Raw genomic sequence first — 22,207 nt, forward strand, 5'->3', positions numbered from 1 at the left:
GCACTCCACGGGGTCCTGTGGTGTGGTTCATTTTTTCAACAAGGGCTTTTAAGCACTGCCCTGGGGACATTTTTGACTACGCAGTTTCTTGTTGTACTCTAAGATGGATGTCGGGAGAATAGAATGGATTCTTGTCCCTGGTATGAAATACTGCAGGGGGACTCATGCCCAGTATTGGGCTGAGGGATGGTAGGGTGGATGAAAATAAACTAATTGGCTGCATTCTTTTTTTTTTTCTTTTTTGCCCCCATACTTCTGAATACTGAATCTCTTACTGAGGAAAAGCAAGAGGAAGGTCCTGTGTATCGGGGTCAGTTGGGCACCCACTTCTAGAAGCATTTGTCCAGAGTCCTACTGAAAACTCTGCAGTCAGTATGGCTGAGAACCAGACAGGGGCTCGTGGCCGCCTCGCGGACAGCCCCGGCGCAGAGTCGCCAGCGTCTGCGCCACGCCAGGACACCGGAAGGCAAAAGCCCGACTCCGCCCTTGAAGAGTTGCGCGTCCGCTTCAGAAGGTTCAGCAGCTCGGAAGAATCCGACCCGATCAAGGCTCTGAGGAGGCTCCGTGAACTCTGCGGTCTGTGGCTGAGGCCGGATCTTCACACCAAGGAGCAGATGGTGGACAGGCTGGTGCTGGAGCAGTTCGTGCTGTGCATGCCGCCGGAGATCCAGGTCTTAGTCAGAAGTAGTGGTGCCGAGACTTGTAAGGATCTGGAGGAGGTGCTGAGAAATAAGCAGAAACTGAAGAAGTGGGTGAGTAGGACCCTAGGGACCCTGTGAGAGAGGGAACGGTGGGAAGATGGGCTGCGAGCTGGGAGATGAAGCAGAAGGACCAGAGGGCTTGGCTCGAAATCAGTGCTTCCCACAGGGGTGCGCGCTTGCCTGTGGCGTCACGGGAGATGTTTCTGTCGGTCCTCACTTTGAGGGTGTTGCTCTTTCAAATGTCATTTCCAGGAGGTGGGCTCCTAGGCTGGGATACGCAATGAATGCCTTTTTGGATCCTGTGAAGGCAGACAGATCCTATTTGATTTATTTCTACAGACTGTAGTCCGTGTCCAAGGTGAGGATTTTTTGATGCCAGTCTCGGATGTTGAGATGTTAGGATCTGAGGTCAGTGAGGGGCACGATGGGGGAGACGGAGCCAGGGAGCCCCAGTCTACAGTCAGTGTCGTCCCTCCAGACGAGGGCCAGCAGGAAAGCCAAGACGGGCAGCATCTGCCAGGAGCCAGGGACCTGTCGAGGGGGCAGGTGAGTGTGATGTCTTGACCTGCAGTCTGGGAGCAGGTTGAAGAGGGTCGGGTGGGCGTGGCTGCGAAAGTAATTGGGAGAACTTGGCAAAGGACAAGAATGGACCCACTGCGTGCCGGAATTCCCATGGTTGCATTCCATGCCCAGCCGTTTTCCAGCCAGTGTGAGAATGAAGACTCACCCATCTTTCCTAGTGCTTCACCATGGAAGCTTGTGGCCATAAGCACGAGGACAGAGGAGTCCTGTTTCCACGGGATGGTGCTGGGTCAGTTCGTCAGGCGTAAATGGGCTCAGAGCTGTTTTACCCATGATTGATTTCGTCAGAGGCACTTACTATTGGGGAATATTGTAAATTGAATTGAATATTGAATTGAATAAAAAATTCCCAGTTGGAGTCATTCCCGCCCCGCCCCAGAAGATTTTGGAGTATGTCTGGAGAGAGTGGATTTTTTGGCAGCGTGAATCGGGGGAGGAGATGCTACGGATTTCTCATGAATAGAGACCAGCTATACTGCTTATCATCTTGTGCCCCAGGCCACCCTCCATGAGGAGGACAAATCCAGGCAACGTATCAACAAGTGGTGAAGTCAGGAGCCCTAGAGCCAGAGTCCTCTGCTTGCAGAGTCAGGGGCAGGGAGGATTTGAGATGAGGTGGAGACATATGTGCAAGACAGTTGGCAGTGCCAGCTGTGAAATCTGGACTTGATTGCCAGAGGTGGTCGGTATAGATCAAGGACAGTCATGGGAATCAGGAGAGGACTGCCAGTCAGGGTGATGGGAAGCAGTCAGGGCATATCCCCCAAACTGATATTCAGAAAGCTGGAGTCTTAGATCAGGGTACTAGGGGGGTGGGGAAAGAGGAGGCAGAGCTTGCCATGGGCTAAGGCAGTGGGATTGACTCTGCTTGGTTGCCCCTTGTCAGGGCCAGAAAGCTCTCCCGCCAGAGACCATTCCTGAAACAGGTGAACTGGAGGGTCAGATGCCCTCCAAGGAGAACTTGGAGAAGGACCTGCTGGAAGACACAGGAGTGACAAGAACCCTTCCGCCTCAAGAGCCTGAACTTCTGCAGGATGGTGGTGAGTATTAAACACTTGGAGACCACAGGAGGTAATGACTGCCTCCACTGATGTCCAGGAAGGGGTGCCCAGCACTTCCATCCCTTGGTGTTGGGGCCGGGTAGGAGTTGGTTCTCCTGTGCCAACCTTCTCCGTCATCAATGTTCCAGAGTGTTTCATCAGCGAGACTCAGGTAGTTTGGTCGATGGGAAGTGTGTGGCGAAGATTAGGGATGGTTCCAATGAGGCTGGCACCATGGAAAATGCTCCTTGATAAATATGGTGCTGAATCTCTTCTTTCAGCAGATTCTGGGAGGGCAGAGAGAGAGGGGAGAGTCCCCAGGAAGGAACTGATACTTCTGATGTGGCTCCTGAACGCTTTCCTCCTGTGTTCCAGAGGGAGACGTTTCCACTACGAGTGGATCCAGACGAGGTCCTCTGAAGAATCGCGGACACGTCCTAAGGAAACGGGACAGCAGCCCCACTTGCCAAGACGAGCGTCCGGAAGCAGCCACGTGTTTGGACCAAGGAGAGCTCTCAGGACAGGTTGGGTCCCATTCCGTTGGTTCATCTGGCACCGTGGGACCCACCAGTGTTCCTGAGGGAGCAGAAACCCCGGACGGGCACCCTGTGAATGCAGGGTGTGCAAAAAGAGCTTTCCTTATCAATCTCAGCTTACCCTGCACCAGAGGACACACACAGGAGAGAGGCCCTTTCAGTGCGACATCTGTGCCAAAGGGTTCATGCAGCCTTCGGACCTGCGGGTTCACGAGCGGATCCACACTGGCGAGAAGCCCTACAGCTGTGATCTCTGCCTCAAGAAGTTCACCCACGACTCCTCACTGCGTGCTCACAAGAAGACCCACACCCAGGAGAAGCCTTTCTGCTGTGAGCAGTGTGACAGAGCCTTCAGCCACCTAGGGAACCTCAACGTTCACCAACGCACCCACTCTGGGGTCAGGCCCTACGTGTGCCCCGAGTGTCACCGTGCCTTCCGTCAGCTGGGGACTTTCAAACGCCACCAGAAAATCCATTCCAAATGACTGGCTCAGACCCTGCCCTCAGGGCCAGGTCTTTTCTGTTTTAAATGGAAAATTTAGAATGTTTTGTCACATGTGTGATACAAAGTGTGGATGTCAGGCGAAGAGCTTAGGAGGATACTGGAACCCAGTGGGGTTCCATTCGTGTGAATTAGGATATTTGACTTTCTACTTTTCTATAGAGTATAGTTTTCTTTTTCATTTGTTTATTTTCAATTGGAGGATAATTGCCTTATGATGTGAGACTATGGTTTTCTTACATGTTTTTGCTTTGTGTTCTTGTTCTTCCCTTGAAGCTGTGTCTCACTGGTTATCAGTACCTCATCATCAGACTGAGGCTACTGCCGACTGCCTTCTTATCAGGTGTGATTTCCTTGTAAAATAGGATGCTCCTATCAGGACGGCTAGATTAAATACAGGATCACCAGTGAAAGTTAAATGTCAAATAAAGAAATACATTTCTATCAAAGAGCTGTGTCTTTTCTCTTCTAAGACTTTGCTACACAGAGTAGGTGATGGCTGTGGTTTTGTCTATGTGGCCATTATGTTGAGATATGTTCCCTTTGTACTAGTTTGCATACTGCTTCCTTAGGTATTTAGAAAAAGAAGGCTTCTTAAATTGATAAGTGACATTCTTTTCCCCTGCTGCTGCTACTGTTTCTTAGTCGCTTCAGTCGTGTCCGACTCTGTGTGACCCCGAAGACGGCAGCCCACCAGGCTCCCCCGTCCCTGGGATTCTCCAGGCAAGAACGCTGGAATGGGTTGCCAATTCCTTCTCCAATGCATGAAAGTGAAAAGTGAACGTGAAGTTGCTCAGTCGTGTCCTCCTCTTAGCGACCCCATGGACTGCAGCCCACCAGGCTCCTCCGCCCATGGGATTTTCCAGGCAAGAGCACTGGAGTGGGATGCCATTGCCTTCTTTTTCCCTAGTGGTGTACAACCTCTGGTTTCTGTGATGCCTCTCTGAAATGGCTTCTTACAGTTGATCTCATCAGCTGATTTTCGACAAAATTCTCTGATGACTTATGAGGAAAGAGACAAGATTAGGTAACCCAATTTGATTACAACCATCGGATTACAGTTATTGGACTGCCTCACTGTTTCCAAGCAGAGAGAAAAAATTCATTAGATCAGGAAAATCAATCTGTTTCCCCAAGAAATGCCATCCATGAAGTCTAAAATAAATAAAATACATACGAGAACGTTTACTACCAAACCAATATGGTGGCCTCTCTAATGGTTCTTCCTGTTGGAGTCTCCACAGGAAACTGAATCTACCCAGATTATCCAAAGTGGTTCTTTCCATGCCCTTTATCCAATCACTGGGATGATGAGGTTATGGCCAGAAACCCCTGCAGTTTCACCCAACTCTCTATAAATACAGACATTTCGGCTCCAGACACACTTTGAGAGCCAGTCCCTGACCTGAGGAGGCTGAAGGCAAGAAACCTCGAAGGGGTAAGTGATGAGTGGGCACGTCCAAGGAGAAGGCTTAGAAATGAGGACACACGGGTGGGTTTCAGAAAGGTCTGGCATTCTGCTCATCTTGCATTAGCTGGGAGACTTGTGACAGGAGATCTTCCTCTAACCCCACATGAACAAGGGTTAATCGAGCTCTTCTGTGAGGGGAGGAGAATGTTTCCACACGTGGTGCTGTGAGGTGGCTCGTTTTCTTCAAGGGTGTCTGAGCAGTGACCCTATCGCCATTTAGAAACTACATATATAGTTATTACTACTTTAAAATTTTTTTAATTCCTTCATTTTGGCTGGGCTGGGTCTTCTTTGCTGTGAGGGCTTTCTCTGGTCGTACCTGGTGGGGACTACTCTCTAGCTGAGGGCTATGGGCTTCTCATTGCAGCAACTTCTCCCATGGCAGAGCCGGGAGTCTAGAGCTTGGGTTCAGTAGTTGCCCCTCTCAGGCTCAAGAGTTGTGGAGCACGGGCTCATAGGCAGGTGGTATCTTCCCATATCAGGGATCAAACCCATGTCCCTCTGCATTGGTAGGCAGATTCTTAGCCACTGGACCACCAAGGAAGCCTTATGGTCACTTCTGACCAGACAGTTTTATGAAATATTGAATGAGTCGGGCAATGGTGTCCAATACTCGGATGTAGGGGAGACGCAAGGGTGGAACAAAATGAAACCCATTTGTTTCTTTTTTTTTTTTTTTTCCTCCCTAGACTGCTACACAGTGACTTTAATGCTGAGGAAAAGCAGAGGAAATCCATTTCCATAGGCGTCAACTGGGCACCCACTTCTAGAAGCATTTGCTCAGAGTCCTACTGGAAATGTCCTCCATCCATATGGCTGAGGACCAGACAATTTTTCAGGGTTGTGGACACATCACAGACAGCCCTGGGGCAGAGTCACCAGCGTCCGTGCCACCCCAAGACACACTCATGGAAAACTCAGAGTGTGACCAGGAAACCTGGCACGTCCGGTTCAGAACCTTTAGCAGCTCGGAGGAATCTGACCCCATTGAGGACCTGAGGAGACTCCGTGAACTCTGCCATCTGTGGCTGAGGCCGGATCTTCACACCAAGGAGCAGATGATGGACAGGCTGGTGCTGGAGCAGTTCATGGTCTGCATGCCCCTGGAGTGCCAGGTCCTGCTCAAAGAGAGTGGGGTGCAGAGTTGCAAGGACCTGGAGGATGTGCTGAGAAACAAGCAGAGACCCAAGAAATGGGTGAGTAGGACCTCAGTGATGGGTGTGGGGCGAGCAGACAGCTGCAAGCTGCAGGGATCACAAGATAGGACCTGAGGGCTTGGCTCTGTGTCAGTGACTCCCAAGCAGGTGAGAGAAGTCCACACGTGGGCAATTTGGGACATATTTTTGGCTGTCTCAATTCGAAGGACGTAGATCGTTTACACCAAATGTGAGCGTCTATTGTCAATGCCATTGGATGCCCGAAAGCTACATTCCAGGTCTTATAGAGACTGATCTTGATTGATTTCTCCCCTCACAGACCACAGTCTGCATACAAGGGCAGAATTATCTTGTGCGCGATCCCGATACTGGGGTGGTTGAAGCCAAGGCCGGCGACATGGATGATGAGAGTGACCCGTGTGGGGAGCCCCAACCCCCCGTGAGGGTCATACCTCCAGAGGATGGCCAGGAGGGAAGCCAAGAGCTGCAGAATCTGCCAGGAGCCGCGGACCCGTCTAGGGAGCCGGCGAGAGATTGGAAGCAGGTAAAAGAGAGTCAGGTGGGTGTGGCTGCTGGAGTACTCGGGAGATTTGGCAAAGGATAGGAATGGACCCATTGCTTCCAGGAATTCCCGTGCATGCATTCAGTTCCTAGGCATTTTTTCTAGTCAGTGTGAGAATGAAGATAATCCATCTTTGTCCCTCTGCCATGAAAGCTTCTAGTCTTAGGCGTGGGGAGAAGGTCCTGTCTTCCTGACATGATGCTAGGTTCAGTTTGCTACAGGTGAATGCACTGACAGCTGATTTGCCCACGGCCCCTTCCCCCAGGGGCACGTTATATTTCAGAATATGATCATTCCTTGCAACTGAAGGAGTGACTCCAAACTGGACTCATTTTGCCCCCCAGTAGACACTGGGCTTCCCTGGTGGCTCAGATGGTGAAGAATCTGCCAACAATGCAGGAGACGTGGGTTTGATCCCGGGGTCAGGAAGATCCCCTGGAGAAGGGAATGGCCACCCACTCTAGTGTTCTTGCCTGGAGAATCCCATGAACAGAGGAATCTGGCGGCTATAGTCCATGGGGTTGCAAAGAGTCAGACACAGCTGAGCGACTAACACTTTCAGTTTAAGACATTGAAGAATGAATGGAAGACAGTTGATCTGTTCAAATAAGGTTGGGTATGGGCAGGGATGCTATTGACTTGCATGGAGTAGAGACCAAGAGTACTAGTCATCTTCTTCCTATGTATCGGGTAACCACCATCACAAAGATGAATCCAGGCAAAGTCTCCAACAATGATGGAGTCAAGAGAGCTGCTGGACCTAGACTTCTTTCCCTCCAGAGTCAGGGGCAGGCAGAAGTGGGCATGATTTGGAGAGACCTATGCATAGAGAAGTCAGAGTGCCAACTGTGATGTCCTGATTTGATTGCAAGATGCAGTCTGTATAGATCCAGGACAGTCTCGAGTATCAGGAGATGATTATCAATCAGGGTGATGGGGTGGACCAGAAGAAGTCAGGGCATATCCCCTAAAATGACATTAAGAAAGGTGGAGTCCTAGATCAAGATACGAGGCAGATGGGAAAACAGGAACCAGTCTTCCACGGACTAAGGTAGCTGGGTTACTGACTCTGCTTGTTTGTCCCTTGTCAGGACCAGAGAGCTCTCTCGCCAGAGACTGTTCCTGAAACAGGTGAGCTGGAGGGTCAGATGCCCAGGGAGAACTTGGAGAAGGACCTGCTGGAAGACAGGGGAGAGACAAAAACCCTTCTCTCTCAAGAACCTGAACTTCTGAAGGGTCCTGGTGAGTATTCAAAACCATGGAATTCAGCAGTTTAGCGGCTCCTGCCCATGGTGGCAAGGGACCGGGCAGCCTGCATCGCCATCCGTGGATGGGTGGGGTGGAGACCATTGTCCAGTGCCAAGCTTCTCCATCATCAGCGTCCCAGAGTCGCACAGTCTGAGCTCTTAGCTGGGTTGCGTGATGGGAACTTCTCAGCCAACATCAGGGTCCCAGTGAGGCGGGCAGCACAGGAGATGCTCCTTGTTGAATGCGGCGCTGAATCTCGTTCAGCGGATTCTGGGAGCGTAGGGAGACAGGAAAATCCTGAAGAAGGAACTGATATTTAAAATGTAGCTCCTGGTGGGGAACATGAGTATAGCTGTGGCAGATTTCATGTTGATGTATGGTGAAACCAATACAATATTGTAAAGTCATTAACCTCCAATTAAAAAAAAATAGATTTATATTTTAAAAAAGTAATAATGATAAAATGTAGCTCCTGAACCCTTTCCTCCTGTGTTCCAGAGGGAGACGTTTCCACTACGAGTGGATCCAGACGAGGTCCTCTGAAGAATCGCGGACACGTCCTAAGGAAACGGGACAGCAGCCCCACTTGCCAAGACGAGCGTCCGGAAGCAGCCACGTGTTTGGACCAAGGAGAGCTCTCAGGACAGCTTGGGCTCCATTCCGTTGGTTCATCTGGCACCGTGGGACCCACCAGTGTTCCTGAGGGAGCAGAAACCCCGGGTCGGGCACCCTGTGAATGCAGGGTGTGCAAAAAGAGCTTTCCTTATCAATCTCAGCTTACCCTGCACCAGAGGACACACACAGGAGAGAGGCCCTTTCAGTGCGACATCTGTGCCAAAGGGTTCATACAGCTTTCGGACCTGCGGGTTCACGAGCGGATCCACACTGGCGAGAAGCCCTACAGCTGTGATCTCTGCCTCAAGAAGTTCACCCACGACTCCACGCTGCGAGCTCACAAGAGGACCCACACCCAGGAGAAGCCTTTCCTCTGTGAGCACTGTGACAGAGCCTTCAGCCACCGAGGGAACCTCAACGTTCACCGACGCACCCACTCTGGGGTCAGGCCCTACGTGTGCCCCGAGTGTCACAGTGCCTTCCGTCAGCTGGGGACTTTCAAACGCCACCAGAAAATCCATTCCAAATGATTCACCCAAGACCCCACCATCAGGTCCAAGTGCCTTCTGCTCCTAGAAGGAAATTCGGGATTATTTGTCACTCAGGTGATACAATGAAAGGGTGACGTGAAGAACTCACGATCATACTGGAACCCAATGGGGTTCCATTCACATGAACTAGGCGAATCTTTGAGTGATGACCTACCTTTCCCTTCAGATTTTGTTTTCTACTTTAGTGTAGCCTGTGTTTTTGTGATAAGTTTTGGCTTTGTGGTGTTCTTTCAGTGAATGCAGGTCTCATTAGTTTTCAGTACTTCTTTGTGAAACTGAGGTCACTGCTGATTGTCCCCCCATTAGGGAAGATTTAATTGTAAAATAGGATGCTCCTAGCAGGGTGGCCAGATGAAAAAGAGGATCACCAGTGAAATCTAAATTTCAAATAAACAAAGACACTTCTGTCAAAGAAGTGTCCTCTGTATTTCCCCTTCCAAGATTTTTTTATATGGAGTAGATGATAGCTGCGGTTTGGTACATGCCCATTATTTTGTGGAGATACCTTCCCTCTGTAAGGCTTCCCCAGTGGCTCAGGGGTCAAGAATCTGCCTGCAGCACAGAAGACCCAAGTTCCATCCCTTGATCAGGAAGATGCCCTGGAGAAGGGAATGGCAATCCACTCCAGTATTCTTGCCTGGAGAGTCCCACGGACAGAGGAGCCTGGCGGGCTATGGTCTGCTGGGCTGCAAAGAGTCGGACACGCCTGAAGCGCCTGAGCAGCCATTCGAGCATTTAAAGTGACTGCATTCTCTTGGGATTATGGACAGTTAGGTGATGTAAGATTAATGCCCATTTGAACACTGAGAGTCCAGGGTGTCTCGGCTTGAAAAGATTCTTCAAGGTAGCACTCTTTCATCCCACCTGGCTCTCCTCCAGTAGAAATGAAGACAGGTCATTTGGAGCAGAATGGAGATAATAAAGTTTTGTTTTTTTTTTTTTCAAGGAACCAGCGTTTTCTTCTATTAATTAGCCTGGGAATTTGTTGGGGGCAGCAAACTCAAGGCTGATATTTTAATAGATATTGGTGTCTGGCTGCTCGCCACTCAAAAGCCAATACAGAGGCCAGGTTGGGGGAAAGGAGATCCAGCATTATTCTGGATGCCAGCAACTGTTGAAAGTGAAAGGGAAGTCGCTCAGTCATGTCCAACTTTTTGCGACTCCATGGACTGTAGCCTACCAGGCTCCTCCGTCCATGGCATTTTCCAGGCAAGAGTACTGGAGTGGGGTGCCATGTCCTTCTCCAACAACTGTGGAGGGCAGGGCAGACGTCTGTCCAATGGCTGACTGCCCCCACCTCCCACCCCGGACACTTAGTGAGCAACAGCTTTTACAGATGGAGGGAAGGGGCTACAGGCAGAAACAGCACAGTCAGCTCTGACAATCATCTTGAAACTGGTCATCACTGGTCTGATCAGTGTCAGCTTGATTGTTGTAAATACAGTTAACCTTCAGTTCCGGGTCCGTTTGTTTTCATTTCTCGGGTCAGTTCTCAGAATTGTGGCAGCTTCTCTCATGGTTTCCCAGGAGGCTCAGTGGTGAAGAATCCGCCTGCCAATGCAGGAGACGTGGGTTTGCTCCCTGGGTCGGGAGATCCCCTGGAGAAGGGAATGGCAAGCCACTGCAGTATTCTTGCCTGGAGAAGCCCATGGACAGAGGAACCTGGTGGCCTACATGGGATGACAAAGAGCCACTTCACTTTCTTTCACTTTGCAACTCCGTGGACTGCAGCATGCCAGGCTTCCCTGTCCTTCACTATCTCCTGGGAGTTTGCTCAAACTCGTGTCCATTGAGTCGGTGATGCCACCCAACCATCTCATCCTCTGTTGCCTTCTTCTGTTTAAAAGGATGTTAACTTACAGGCCCAAGTAGGAGGCAACTAATTCAAAGAAGCAATATAGAATATAAAGACTGGGTCTCTTCAGAAACACGGGTATTAGAACCATTATCGAAGAATAAACACAAGAAATTAATATGATGAAATATGAATAAGACTTCAAAACACAGATGCAGTTAAGTATTAGTTAAGAAAAATGAATAATAGGGCTTCCCCGGGGGCTCGGTGGTAAAGGTTGTGCCTGCCAATGAAAGGACACGAGTTCCATCCCTGACCCGAGAAGATCCCAGTCCTCAGAGCAGCTAAGGCCACGCGACACAACCACTCAGACTGGGAGCCGCCACTACTGAAGCCCAGAGCCCGGAAAGCCTGGGCTACACACAAGAGGGGCCACTGCAGTGAGAAGCCTGTGCCCAGACTGGAGAGGAGCCTGCCTTGCATTTCATGCAAGGATGGGCTCAATAAAGGACAGAAATGGTATAGACCCAACAGAAGCAGAAGATATTAAGAAGAGGGGGCAAGAACACACAGAACTATAGAAAAAACATCTTCATGACCCAGATAATCCCGAAGGTGTGATCACTCACCTAGAGCCACACATCCTGGAATGTCACGTCAAGTGGGCCTTAGGGAGAATCACTATGAACAAAGCTAGTGGAGGGGATGGTATTCGAATTGAGCTATTTCAAATCCTCAGAGATGATGCTGTGAAAGTGTTGCACTCAATATGTCAGCAAATTTGGAAAACTCAGCAGTGGCCACAGGACTGGAAAAGGTCACTTTTCATTCCAATCCCAAAGAAAGGCAGTGCCAACGAATATTCAAACCACTGCACAATTGTACTCATCTCACACGCTAGCAAAGTAACGCTCAAAATTCTCCAAGCCAGTCTTCAACAGTACATGAACCATGAACTTCCAGATGTTCAAGCTGGATTTAGAAAAGGCAGAGGAACCAGAGATCAAATTGCCAACATCAATTAGATCATTGGAAAAGCAAGAGAGTTCCAGAGAAACATCTGCTTTATTGATTATGCCAAAGCCTTTGACTGCGTGGATCGCAATAACTATGGAAAATCCTTAGACAGAAATATCAGACTTCTTGAACTGCCTCCTGAGAAGTCTGTATGCAGGTCAGGAAGCAACAGTTAGAAGTGGACTTGCAACAACAGACTGAATCCAAATTGGGAAAGGAGTACGTAAAGGCTGTATACTGTCACCCTGCTTATTTAACTTAAATGCAGAGTACATCATGAGACAAGCTGGGCTGGATGAAACACAAGCTGGAATCAAGATTTCCAGGAGTAATATCAATAACCTCAGATACGCAGATGACACCACCCTTATGGCAGAAAGCCAAGAAGAACCAGAGTCTCCTGATGAAAGTGAAAGTGGAGAGTGAAAAACTTGGCTTAAAACTCAACATTCAGAAAACTAAGATCATGGCATCCGGTCCTATCCATCACTTCATGGCAAATAGATGGGGAAACAGTGGAAACAGTGAGAGAATTTATTCTGGGGGCAGGGGGCGGCTCCAAAATCACTGCAGATGGTGACTGCAGCCATGAAATTAAAAGACTCTTGTTCCTGGGAAGAAAAGTTATGACCAACCTAGACAGCATATTATAAAACACAGACATTACTTTGCCAACCAACGTCCATCTAGTCAATGCTATGGTTTTTCCAGTAGTCATGTATGGATGGGAGAGTTGGACTTAAAAAAAGTTGAGCTGCAGAAAACTGATGCTTTTGAACTGTGGTGTTGGAGAACGCTCTTGAGTGTCCTTTGAACTGCAAGTAGATCCAACCAGTCCATCCTAAAGGAAATCAGTCCTGAATATTCATTGGAAGGACTGACGCTGAAGCTGAAACTCCAATACTTTGGCCACCTGATACAAAAAACTGACTCATTTGAAAAGACCCTGATGCTGGGAAAGATTGAAGGCAGGAGGGGAAGGGGACAACAGAGGATGAGATGGTTGGATGGCATCACTGACTCAATGGACAAAAGTTTGAGTAAACTCCAGGAGTGGTAATGGACAGGGAGGCCTCATGTGCTGCGGTTCACGGGGTCTCAAAGTGTCGGACACCACTGAGCGACTGAACGGAACTGAACCCATAGATCCAAGAAGTCGATGAATGGAATGCCAAGGGTAAGGGGGAAGGTGGGCAGAGAATGGGGAGGGACTGTTCATGATTCACATTTTGTTCTTGGGGTTATGAAAAAAGTTAGAAGTAGACAAAATTGACAGTTGCACAAAATTGTGAACGAACGTGGTGGAACAAGATTGTACACTTTATAAAAGAGGCAAAATTGCACATTGCGTGTTTCATGACCATAACAAGTATCTGATGAGGAACTTTATTTTCTTCGGATCCTTTTGTGCATCCCTTCCTTCGAGCTAACAAATACCCTGGTGACAGCAAGGAAATGTTTTGGGTGGACAATCTTTGCTGAATATTTCCAACGTCACTATATTACATGGAATTCAGTGTTTAAATAGTCTTCCTCGTATTTTTTTTCCCCAGAAGAATCATGACTGAGAGCCTTGCCTGGTGGCTTGTCTTGACCAAATAATATAAAACCTGGCATTGCTGTTAATATCCATTTCAGGAGTCTCACACATTGTAAATTTCTTGAAAGTACAGCAAAGAACAACATAGTCCCAGACTACAGAAGTCAAAATCTAGGGAGCCATTCAGACATTTGAACCTTTTCTTCCTGGAAAGGTGGATGTCAGAAGAATGATGGATGGACTAATGTCCATTCAATATGAGATATTGTACCCGTGAGGGAATGGTATGGGGTTTGGGATGAGGAATGTAGAGGAGATGGAAGGGTGGAATAAAATGAAACTAATGCTGTTCATTTATCTTTTGTCCCCATTCTTCAGAAAAGTGAATACGTTGCTAATGAAAGGTAGAGGAAATCCCTTTACATACGGGTGAATTTGTCATGGGCGTCTAGAAGCACGTGCTCAACATTTTGGTAGTAAATTCCTCAGTCACTATGGTTAAAGAATGTACATTTTTTGTCGGGTCCTGGAATAGTCCCAGACAGCCCCTAATCAGAACCACCAGTGTCTGTGCCACACCAAATTGTACTTACCAAAAAGCCAGACTGCAACCCCAAAAGTGGCACATTCCCTACAGAACATACAGGATTCTGACCTTGTCCGAGATCTCTACATGCGGAATTTATACAGGGCTGTTTAGTCGCTCACTTGTGTCCAACTCTGCCATTCCATGGATTGTAGCCCACCAGGGTCTTCTGGCCATTGAATTTTCCGGGGAAGAAAACTGGGGTGGCTTGGCCATTTCCTTCTGCGAGAGATTGTCCCAACCCAGGGAGTGAACCCACGCCTCCTGCCTTGGCAGGTAGATTCTTTACCACTGAGCCACCAGGGACGCGTAGGCGACCCAAACTGGTTAGAACTGTCAGATACCTATGCTGTGACTCCTTCCAGCTCTCCAGGCAAATGAGGAAAGTATTTGCTGGACCAGGAAAATCAACCTTACTGCCAAGACGTGCATGGGCTTCCCCGGTGGTACAGAATCTGCCTGCCATGCGGGAGACCTGGGTTCGCTCCTTGGGTTGGGAAGATCCCTTGGAGAAGGGAACGGTACCCACTCCAGTCTTCTGGCCTGGAGAATTCCATGGAATGTATCTCCACGGCGTCACAAAGGGTGGGACTTGACTGAAAGACTCCCACTTTACCTCCTTCCCAGCTGAGCCTCAAGGCAAGCCCAAGAACACTGGAGTGGGTAGCCTGTCCCTTCTCCAGCGGATCTTCCTGACCCAGGAATGACACCAGTGTCTCCTGCACTGCAGGCGGACTCTTTACCAACTGAGCTATGAGAGAAGTCTCCCACAAAACCACCATGGAGGCCTCTTTGATAAATTGTGTTTTTTCCTGGTTCAGTGTTCGTGTGAAACTGGATCCATGGATAAATTGGATTATCTAGAATGAGGTCATATGAATGGGTTGACACACCCTTACACAATCACTGTGCTGATGGGGTAATAAGCAGGGACCCTTGCCATTTCCCCCGGCTCTCTATAAATAGAGACGTTTCAGCCCCCAACACACTCTGATAGCCAGTCACCGACTTGAGGAAGCTGCCGGCAAGAGGGCTCAAAGGAGGTAAGTGATGAGTGAGAACGTCTAAGGAGAAGGTTTGGGAATCAGTACAGAAGGAGGTGGGGGGTTTCGGAAGGCTGGGTTTTCTACTCACCTTGCATCAGCTCAAAGACCTTGTGAAAGCAGTGGGTCTCCCTTAAACTCCGTATTAACCATGGCTGAGCCGGAGCTCTCTGTGAGGGGGGAGAGTGTTGCCACCCTCCATGGTGTGGTGTGGTGCAATTATTCCACAAGGCTTTCTGAACCTCGGCCCCCTGGCCTAAGCAGAGATGTTCGTCTGCATTCATTTGTGTTAACCTGCACAGAGAGAACCTCCCGGATCTACAGTAGAGAACGATACTGTCCCAATTTCCATTTGAGAAAACGGGCCCCCCACTTTTGTCCATTTAGAAATCCGAATCCAGAGATGGGCAGCATGGACGCCTATGAGCAGGTCCAAAAGGGACCCCTGAAGCTGAAAGGAGTCCCAGAGCTTGGCGTGACCAAGCGGAAGAAGAAAAAGGACAGAGACGAGGCAAAACTCCTGCAAACGATGGGAAAAATCCAGAATAACCAGGAGGAGGAGCTGAGGCGCCACCTTCACAAGCGGACCCCAGCCCAGGTGGCCTTTGAGAAGGTGCAGGAGACGCAACAGATGGAGAGGGTCCTGAAGAAAGCATCCACATCCCACAAGCAGAGAGTGGAGGACTTCAACAGACACCTGGACACGCTCACGGAGCACTATGACATCCCCAAAGTCAGCTGGACCAAGTAGCTGCCCCACCCAGGAGACGGACTATTGTCCAGGGGAAGCAGGAAGCAGGGCTGGGGTCACCTCTGGAGCCTTTGGAAACATTCTTTTACACACATCCTCTCGAGCCTTCTGCTGAGCCCATGCTTATTAAAGTAATGGGCCCTTACTCTGGAACTGCATTAAAGAGAGACGGTTCTTTAACTCTAAATTAAAAAAAAAAAGCCACATCCATGTCCAATGGTTCATGCAGCCTCCGCCCCTGTGTGTGTTCACCAGGAGACCCACGAGGACGAGAAGCCCTAGGCTGTGATCTCTGCCCCAAGAAGTTCATCCACGACTCTACACTGCTTGCACACCAGAGGACCCACACCCAAGAGAAGCCTTTCTGCTCTGAGCACTGTGACAAAGCTTTCAACCACAGTGGGACCCTCAGTGTTCACACTCGGACTCGAGCCCTACTGTGCCCGAGTGTCACCGGCCTTCCGCTCCCTGGTTTCTGTCATCCCCACAGGAAACCCATTCCGAATGATTGGCCCAGGTCCCTGCCCTCGGGTCCAAGTCCTTTCTCCTCCAAGAAGGAATTTCACAATGACTTGTCACTTCTGTAACACAAAGGGTGGATGACGTGAACAGTTTTGGAGGATGTTGGCTCCAGAGGGTTCCATTCAGTGAATGAGGGGGATATTTGAGTGACGGCTTATGGTTCCCTTCGGATGTTGTTTTCCACTTTAGTGTAGCCTGTTTCACTAAGTTTTTGCTTTGTTTTGTTATTCTCTTGAAAGCACGTCTCATTAGTTACCCGTACTTCATGAAACTGAGCCTACTGTTGACCGCCTTCCTGTTAGGCGGGACTTCACTGTAAAACTGCACCCTCCTGGCACAGAGGCCAGGCTCTCCAGTGGAATTTCAATTTCAAATAAACACATTTCTGTCAAAGAGTGCTCTGCGTATTTTCTAAGACTTTTCTACATGGAATAGGTGATAGCCCTGGTTTTGCCTACATGGCTGTTATTATGCTGAGATAGATTCACTCACTCCATACTTGTTCGGGTATTTCTTCCCGAGGTGTTTAGAGACAGGAAGGCTTCCGAAGGTGATAGGTGTCACTCTTCTTTCCTATTGGTGGGCAACTTCTAGTCTTCAAAAAGGCTGCTTAGAAGTCGGTTCTTCTCACACCTTGGCTCATCTGCTGATTTTAGAAAACCCTTTTAAGACTTCTCTCTCAGGAACAGAGAGGAGTCAAACCCATCTGGCTCCCACCATCATGTCCCTGACTCTGTCAAACCCTCCTGGCAGTGAGACAAAAAATTCACGAGATCATTAAAACCAATCCGTTCACCGCAAAACCACCCCCAAAGTCCCAAATAAATAAAATCCGAAAAGAAACCGAGGCATTTCCCCAGCGGTCCAGCGGTTGAGACTCGGGGCTTCCGCTGCGGGCGGCGTGGTTTCCTTCCGCGGTCTGGGAACTGAGATCCAACGCGCCTCCCTGCTTGGCCGAGCGCAAAACCAAGCAACAATACACAGAATGGATCACTCAGCCACTGTGGAGGCCTCCTTAGCGCATCGTGGTTTCTCCCGAGCGAGTTTCCAAGGGCAAGCGAATCCCTGGTCATCGAGGAAAGCGGGAGGGTCGATGGTGTTTGCCCCGCCCTTACGCCATCCAGGCGCTGATTGGGCAAGAGGCCGGGAAGTGCGGCCTCGCCTCCCGCTGCAGGGAGACGCTTGTCCGCCTGCCGAGTTCGAGGGCAAGTCCCCAGCTGAGGCGGACCCAGGCGAGAAGGCTTCAAGGAGGTAATTGATGGGGACTGTCTAAAGAGAACGCGAGAAAGTCAGGGCACGTGGAAGTGGGTTTCACTAAGTCCTGGCTTTCTGTTCACCTTGCATTCGCTCAGAGACCGTGTGAAATCCAGCGACCGCCCTCCGGCCACACATACACCGTGGTTCATTCGTGGAACGCTTCGGGGAATGAGGTCGTTTCCGCACTCCACGGGGTCCTGTGGTGTGGTTCATTTTTTCAACAAGGGCTTTTAAGCACTGCCCTGGGGACATTTTTGACTACGCAGTTTCTTGTTGTAGTCTAAGATGGATGTCGGGAGAATAGAATGGATTCTTGTCCCTGGTATGAAATACTGCAGGGGGACTCATGCCCAGTATTGGGCTGAGGGATGGTAGGGTGGATGAAAATAAACTAATTGGCAACATTCTTCTTTTTTTCTTTTTTGCCCCCCCCGAATACTGAATCTCTTACTGAGGAAAAGCAAGAGGAAGGTCCTGTCTATCGGGGTCAGTTGGGCACCCACTTCTAGAAGCATTTGTCCAGAGTCCTACTGAAAACTCTGCAGTCAGTATGGCTGAGAACCAGACAGGGGCTCGTGGCCGCCTCGCGGACAGCCCCGGCGCAGAGTCGCCAGCGTCTGCGCCACGCCAGGACACCGGAAGGCAAAAGCCCGACTCCGCCCTTGAAGAGTTGCGCGTCCGCTTCAGAAGGTTCAGCAGCTCGGAAGAATCCGACCCGATCAAGGCTCTGAGGAGGCTGCGTGAACTCTGCGGTCTGTGGCTGAGGCCGGATCTTCACACCAAGGAGCAGATGGTGGACAGGCTGGTGCTGGAGCAGTTCGTGCTGTGCATGCCGCCGGAGATCCAGGTCTTAGTCAGAAGTAGTGGTGCCGAGACTTGTAAGGATCTGGAGGAGGTGCTGAGAAATAAGCAGAAACTGAAGAAGTGGGTGAGTAGGACCCTAGGGACCCTGTGAGAGAGGGAACGGTGGGAAGATGGGCTGCGAGCTGGGAGATGAAGCAGAAGGACCAGAGGGCTTGGCTCGAAATCAGTGCTTCCCACAGGGGTGCGCGCTTGCCTGTGGCGTCACGGGAGATGTTTCTGTCGGTCCTCACTTTGAGGGTGTTGCTCTTTCAAATGTCATTTCCAGGAGGTGGGCTCCTAGGCTGGGATACGCAATGAATGCCTTTTTGGATCCTGTGAAGGCAGACAGATCCTATTTGATTTATTTCTACAGACTGTAGTCCGTGTCCAAGGTGAGGATTTTTTGATGCCAGTCTCGGATGTTGAGATGTTAGGATCTGAGGTCAGTGAGGGGCACGATGGGGGAGACGGAGCCAGGGAGCCCCAGTCTACAGTCAGTGTCGTCCCTCCAGACGAGGGCCAGCAGGAGCGCCAAGACGGGCAGCATCTGCCAGGAGCCAGGGACCTGTCGAGGGGGCAGGTGAGTGTGATGTCTTGACCTGCAGTCTGGGAGCAGGTTGAAGAGGGTCGGGTGGGCGTGGCTGCGAAAGTAATTGGGAGAACTTGGCAAAGGACAAGAATGGACCCACTGCGTGCCGGAATTCCCATGGTTGCATTCCATGCCCAGCCATTTTCCAGCCAGTGTGAGAATGAAGGCTCACCCATCTTTCCTAGTGCTTCACCATGGAAGCTTGTGGCCATAAGCACGAGGACAGAGGAGTCCTGTTTCCACGGGATGGTGCTGGGTCAGTTCGTCAGGCGTAAATGGGCTCAGAGCTGTTTTACCCATGATGGATTTCGTCAGAGGCACTTACTATTGGGGAATATTGTAAATTGAATTGAATATTGAATTGAATAAAAAATTCCCAGTTGGAGTCATTCCCGCCCCGCCCCAGAAGATTTTGGAGTATGTCTGGAGAGAGTGGATTTTTTGGCAGCGTGAATCGGGGGAGGAGATGCTACGGATTTCTCATGAATAGAGACCAGCTATACTGCTTATCATCTTGTGCCCCAGGCCACCCTCCATGAGGAGGACAAATCCAGGCAACGTATCAACAAGTGGTGAAGTCAGGAGCCCTAGAGCCAGAGTCCTCTGCTTGCAGAGTCAGGGGCAGGGAGGATTTGAGATGAGGTGGAGACATATGTGCAAGACAGTTGGCAGTGCCAGCTGTGAAATCTGGACTTGATTGCCAGAGGTGGTCGGTATAGATCAAGGACAGTCATGGGAATCAGGAGAGGACTGCCAGTCAGGGTGATGGGAAGCAGTCAGGGCATATCCCCCAAACTGATATTCAGAAAGCTGGAGTCTTAGATCAGGGTACTAGGGGGGTGGGGAAAGAGGAGGCAGAGCTTGCCATGGGCTAAGGCAGTGGGATTGACTCTGCTTGGTTGCCCCTTGTCAGGGCCAGAAAGCTCTCCCGCCAGAGACCATTCCTGAAACAGGTGAACTGGAGGGTCAGATGCCCTCCAAGGAGAACTTGGAGAAGGACCTGCTGGAAGACACAGGAGTGACAAGAACCCTTCCGCCTCAAGAGCCTGAACTTCTGCAGGATGGTGGTGAGTATTAAACACTTGGAGACCACAGGAGGTAATGACTGCCTCCACTGATGTCCAGGAAGGGGTGCCCAGCACTTCCATCCCTTGGTGTTGGGGCCGGGTAGGAGTTGGTTCTCCTGTGCCAACCTTCTCCGTCATCAATGTTCCAGAGTGTTTCATCAGCGAGACTCAGGTAGTTTGGTCGATGGGAAGTGTGTGGCGAAGATTAGGGATGGTTCCAATGAGGCTGGCACCATGGAAAATGCTCCTTGATAAATATGGTGCTGAATCTCTTCTTTCAGCAGATTCTGGGAGGGCAGAGAGAGAGGGGAGAGTCCCCAGGAAGGAACTGATACTTCAGATGTGGCTCCTGAACGCTTTCCTCCTGTGTTCCAGAGGGAGACGTTTCCACTACGAGTGGATCCAGACGAGGTCCTCTGAAGAATCGCGGACACATCCTAAGGAAACGGGACAGCAGCCCCACTTGCCAAGACGAGCGTCCGGAAGCAGCCACGTGTTTGGACCAAGGAGAGCTCTCAGGACAGGTTGGGTCCCATTCCGTTGGTTCATCTGGCACCGTGGGACCCACCAGTGTTCCTGAGGGAGCAGAAACCCCGGACGGGCACCCTGTGAATGCAGGGTGTGCAAAAAGAGCTTTCCTTATCAATCTCAGCTTACCCTGCACCAGAGGACACACACAGGAGAGAGGCCCTTTCAGTGCGACATCTGTGCCAAAGGGTTCATGCAGCCTTCGGACCTGCGGGTTCACGAGCGGATCCACACTGGCGAGAAGCCCTACAGCTGTGATCTCTGCCTCAAGAAGTTCACCCACGACTCCTCACTGCGTGCTCACAAGAAGACCCACACCCAGGAGAAGCCTTTCTGCTGTGAGCAGTGTGACAGAGCCTTCAGCCACCTAGGGAACCTCAACGTTCACCAACGCACCCACTCTGGGGTCAGGCCCTACGTGTGCCCCGAGTGTCACCGTGCCTTCCGTCAGCTGGGGACTTTCAAACGCCACCAGAAAATCCATTCCAAATGACTGGCTCAGACCCTGCCCTCAGGGCCAGGTCTTTTCTGTTTTAAATGGAAAATTTAGAATGTTTTGTCACATGTGTGATACAAAGTGTGGATGTCAGGCGAAGAGCTTAGGAGGATACTGGAACCCAGTGGGGTTCCATTCGTGTGAATTAGGATATTTGACTTTCTACTTTTCTATAGAGTATAGTTTTCTTTTTCATTTGTTTATTTTCAATTGGAGGATAATTGCCTTATGATGTGAGACTATGGTTTTCTTACATGTTTTTGCTTTGTGTTCTTGTTCTTCCCTTGAAGCTGTGTCTCACTGGTTATCAGTACCTCATCATCAGACTGAGGCTACTGCCGACTGCCTTCTTATCAGGTGTGATTTCCTTGTAAAATAGGATGCTCCTATCAGGACGGCGAGATTAAATACAGGATCACCAGTGAAAGTTAAATGTCAAATAAAGAAATACATTTCTATCAAAGAGCTGTGTCTTTTCTCTTCTAAGACTTTGCTACACAGAGTAGGTGATGGCTGTGGTTTTGTCTATGTGGCCATTATGTTGAGATATGTTCCCTTTGTACTAGTTTGCATACTGCTTCCTTAGGTATTTAGAAAAAGAAGGCTTCTTAAATTGATAAGTGACATTCTTTTCCCCTGCTGCTGCTACTGTTTCTTAGTCGCTTCAGTCGTGTCCGACTCTGTGTGACCCCGAAGACGGCAGCCCACCAGGCTCCCCCGTCCCTGGGATTCTCCAGGCAAGAACGCTGGAATGGGTTGCCAATTCCTTCTCCAATGCATGAAAGTGAAAAGTGAACGTGAAGTTGCTCAGTCGTGTCCTCCTCTTAGCGACCCCATGGACTGCAGCCCACCAGGCTCCTCCGCCCATGGGATTTTCCAGGCAAGAGCACTGGAGTGGGATGCCATTGCCTTCTTTTTCCCTAGTGGTGTACAGCCTCTGGTTTCTGTGATGCCTCTCTGAAATGGCTTCTTACAGTTGATCTCATCAGCTGATTTTCGACAAAATTCTCTGATGACTTATGAGGAAAGAGACAAGATTAGGTAACCCAATTTGATTACAACCATCGGATTACAGTTATTGGACTGCCTCACTGTTTCCAAGCAGAGAGAAAAAATTCATTAGATCAGGAAAATCAATCTGTTTCCCCAAGAAATGCCATCCATGAAGTCTAAAATAAATAAAATACATAGGAGAACGTTTACTACCA

The 22,207-nt window shown here is 49.8% G+C and overlaps 1 protein-coding gene and 3 pseudogenes across 1 annotated transcript; all 4 read left to right on the forward strand.

Moving 5' to 3' along the window:
• Positions 1-374: 374 nt before the first annotated feature.
• On the forward strand, positions 375-3,344 carry LOC128062839 (zinc finger and SCAN domain-containing protein 5B-like; annotated as a pseudogene).
• A 2,300-nt stretch (positions 3,345-5,644) lies between these two features.
• Positions 5,645-8,944, forward strand: LOC128062832 (zinc finger and SCAN domain-containing protein 5B-like; annotated as a pseudogene).
• A 6,414-nt stretch (positions 8,945-15,358) lies between these two features.
• On the forward strand, positions 15,359-15,697 carry LOC128062864 (protein FAM32A-like). Its single transcript, XM_052655298.1, has one exon. The coding sequence runs from the start codon at positions 15,359-15,361 to the stop codon at positions 15,695-15,697; it is 339 nt and encodes a 112-aa protein (XP_052511258.1).
• A 2,329-nt stretch (positions 15,698-18,026) lies between these two features.
• On the forward strand, positions 18,027-20,996 carry LOC128062840 (zinc finger and SCAN domain-containing protein 5B-like; annotated as a pseudogene).
• Positions 20,997-22,207: the final 1,211 nt, after the last annotated feature.

This window comes from Budorcas taxicolor, chromosome 18 (genome assembly GCF_023091745.1).
Source record: "Budorcas taxicolor isolate Tak-1 chromosome 18, Takin1.1, whole genome shotgun sequence".
NCBI lineage: Eukaryota > Metazoa > Chordata > Mammalia > Artiodactyla > Bovidae > Budorcas > Budorcas taxicolor.

Bases quoted from the DNA above. Each gene is read 5' to 3' on its own strand.
- LOC128062864 (XM_052655298.1), top strand. From the start codon at position 15,359: ATGGACGCCTATGAGCAGGTCCAAAAGGGACCCCTGAAGCTGAAAGGA.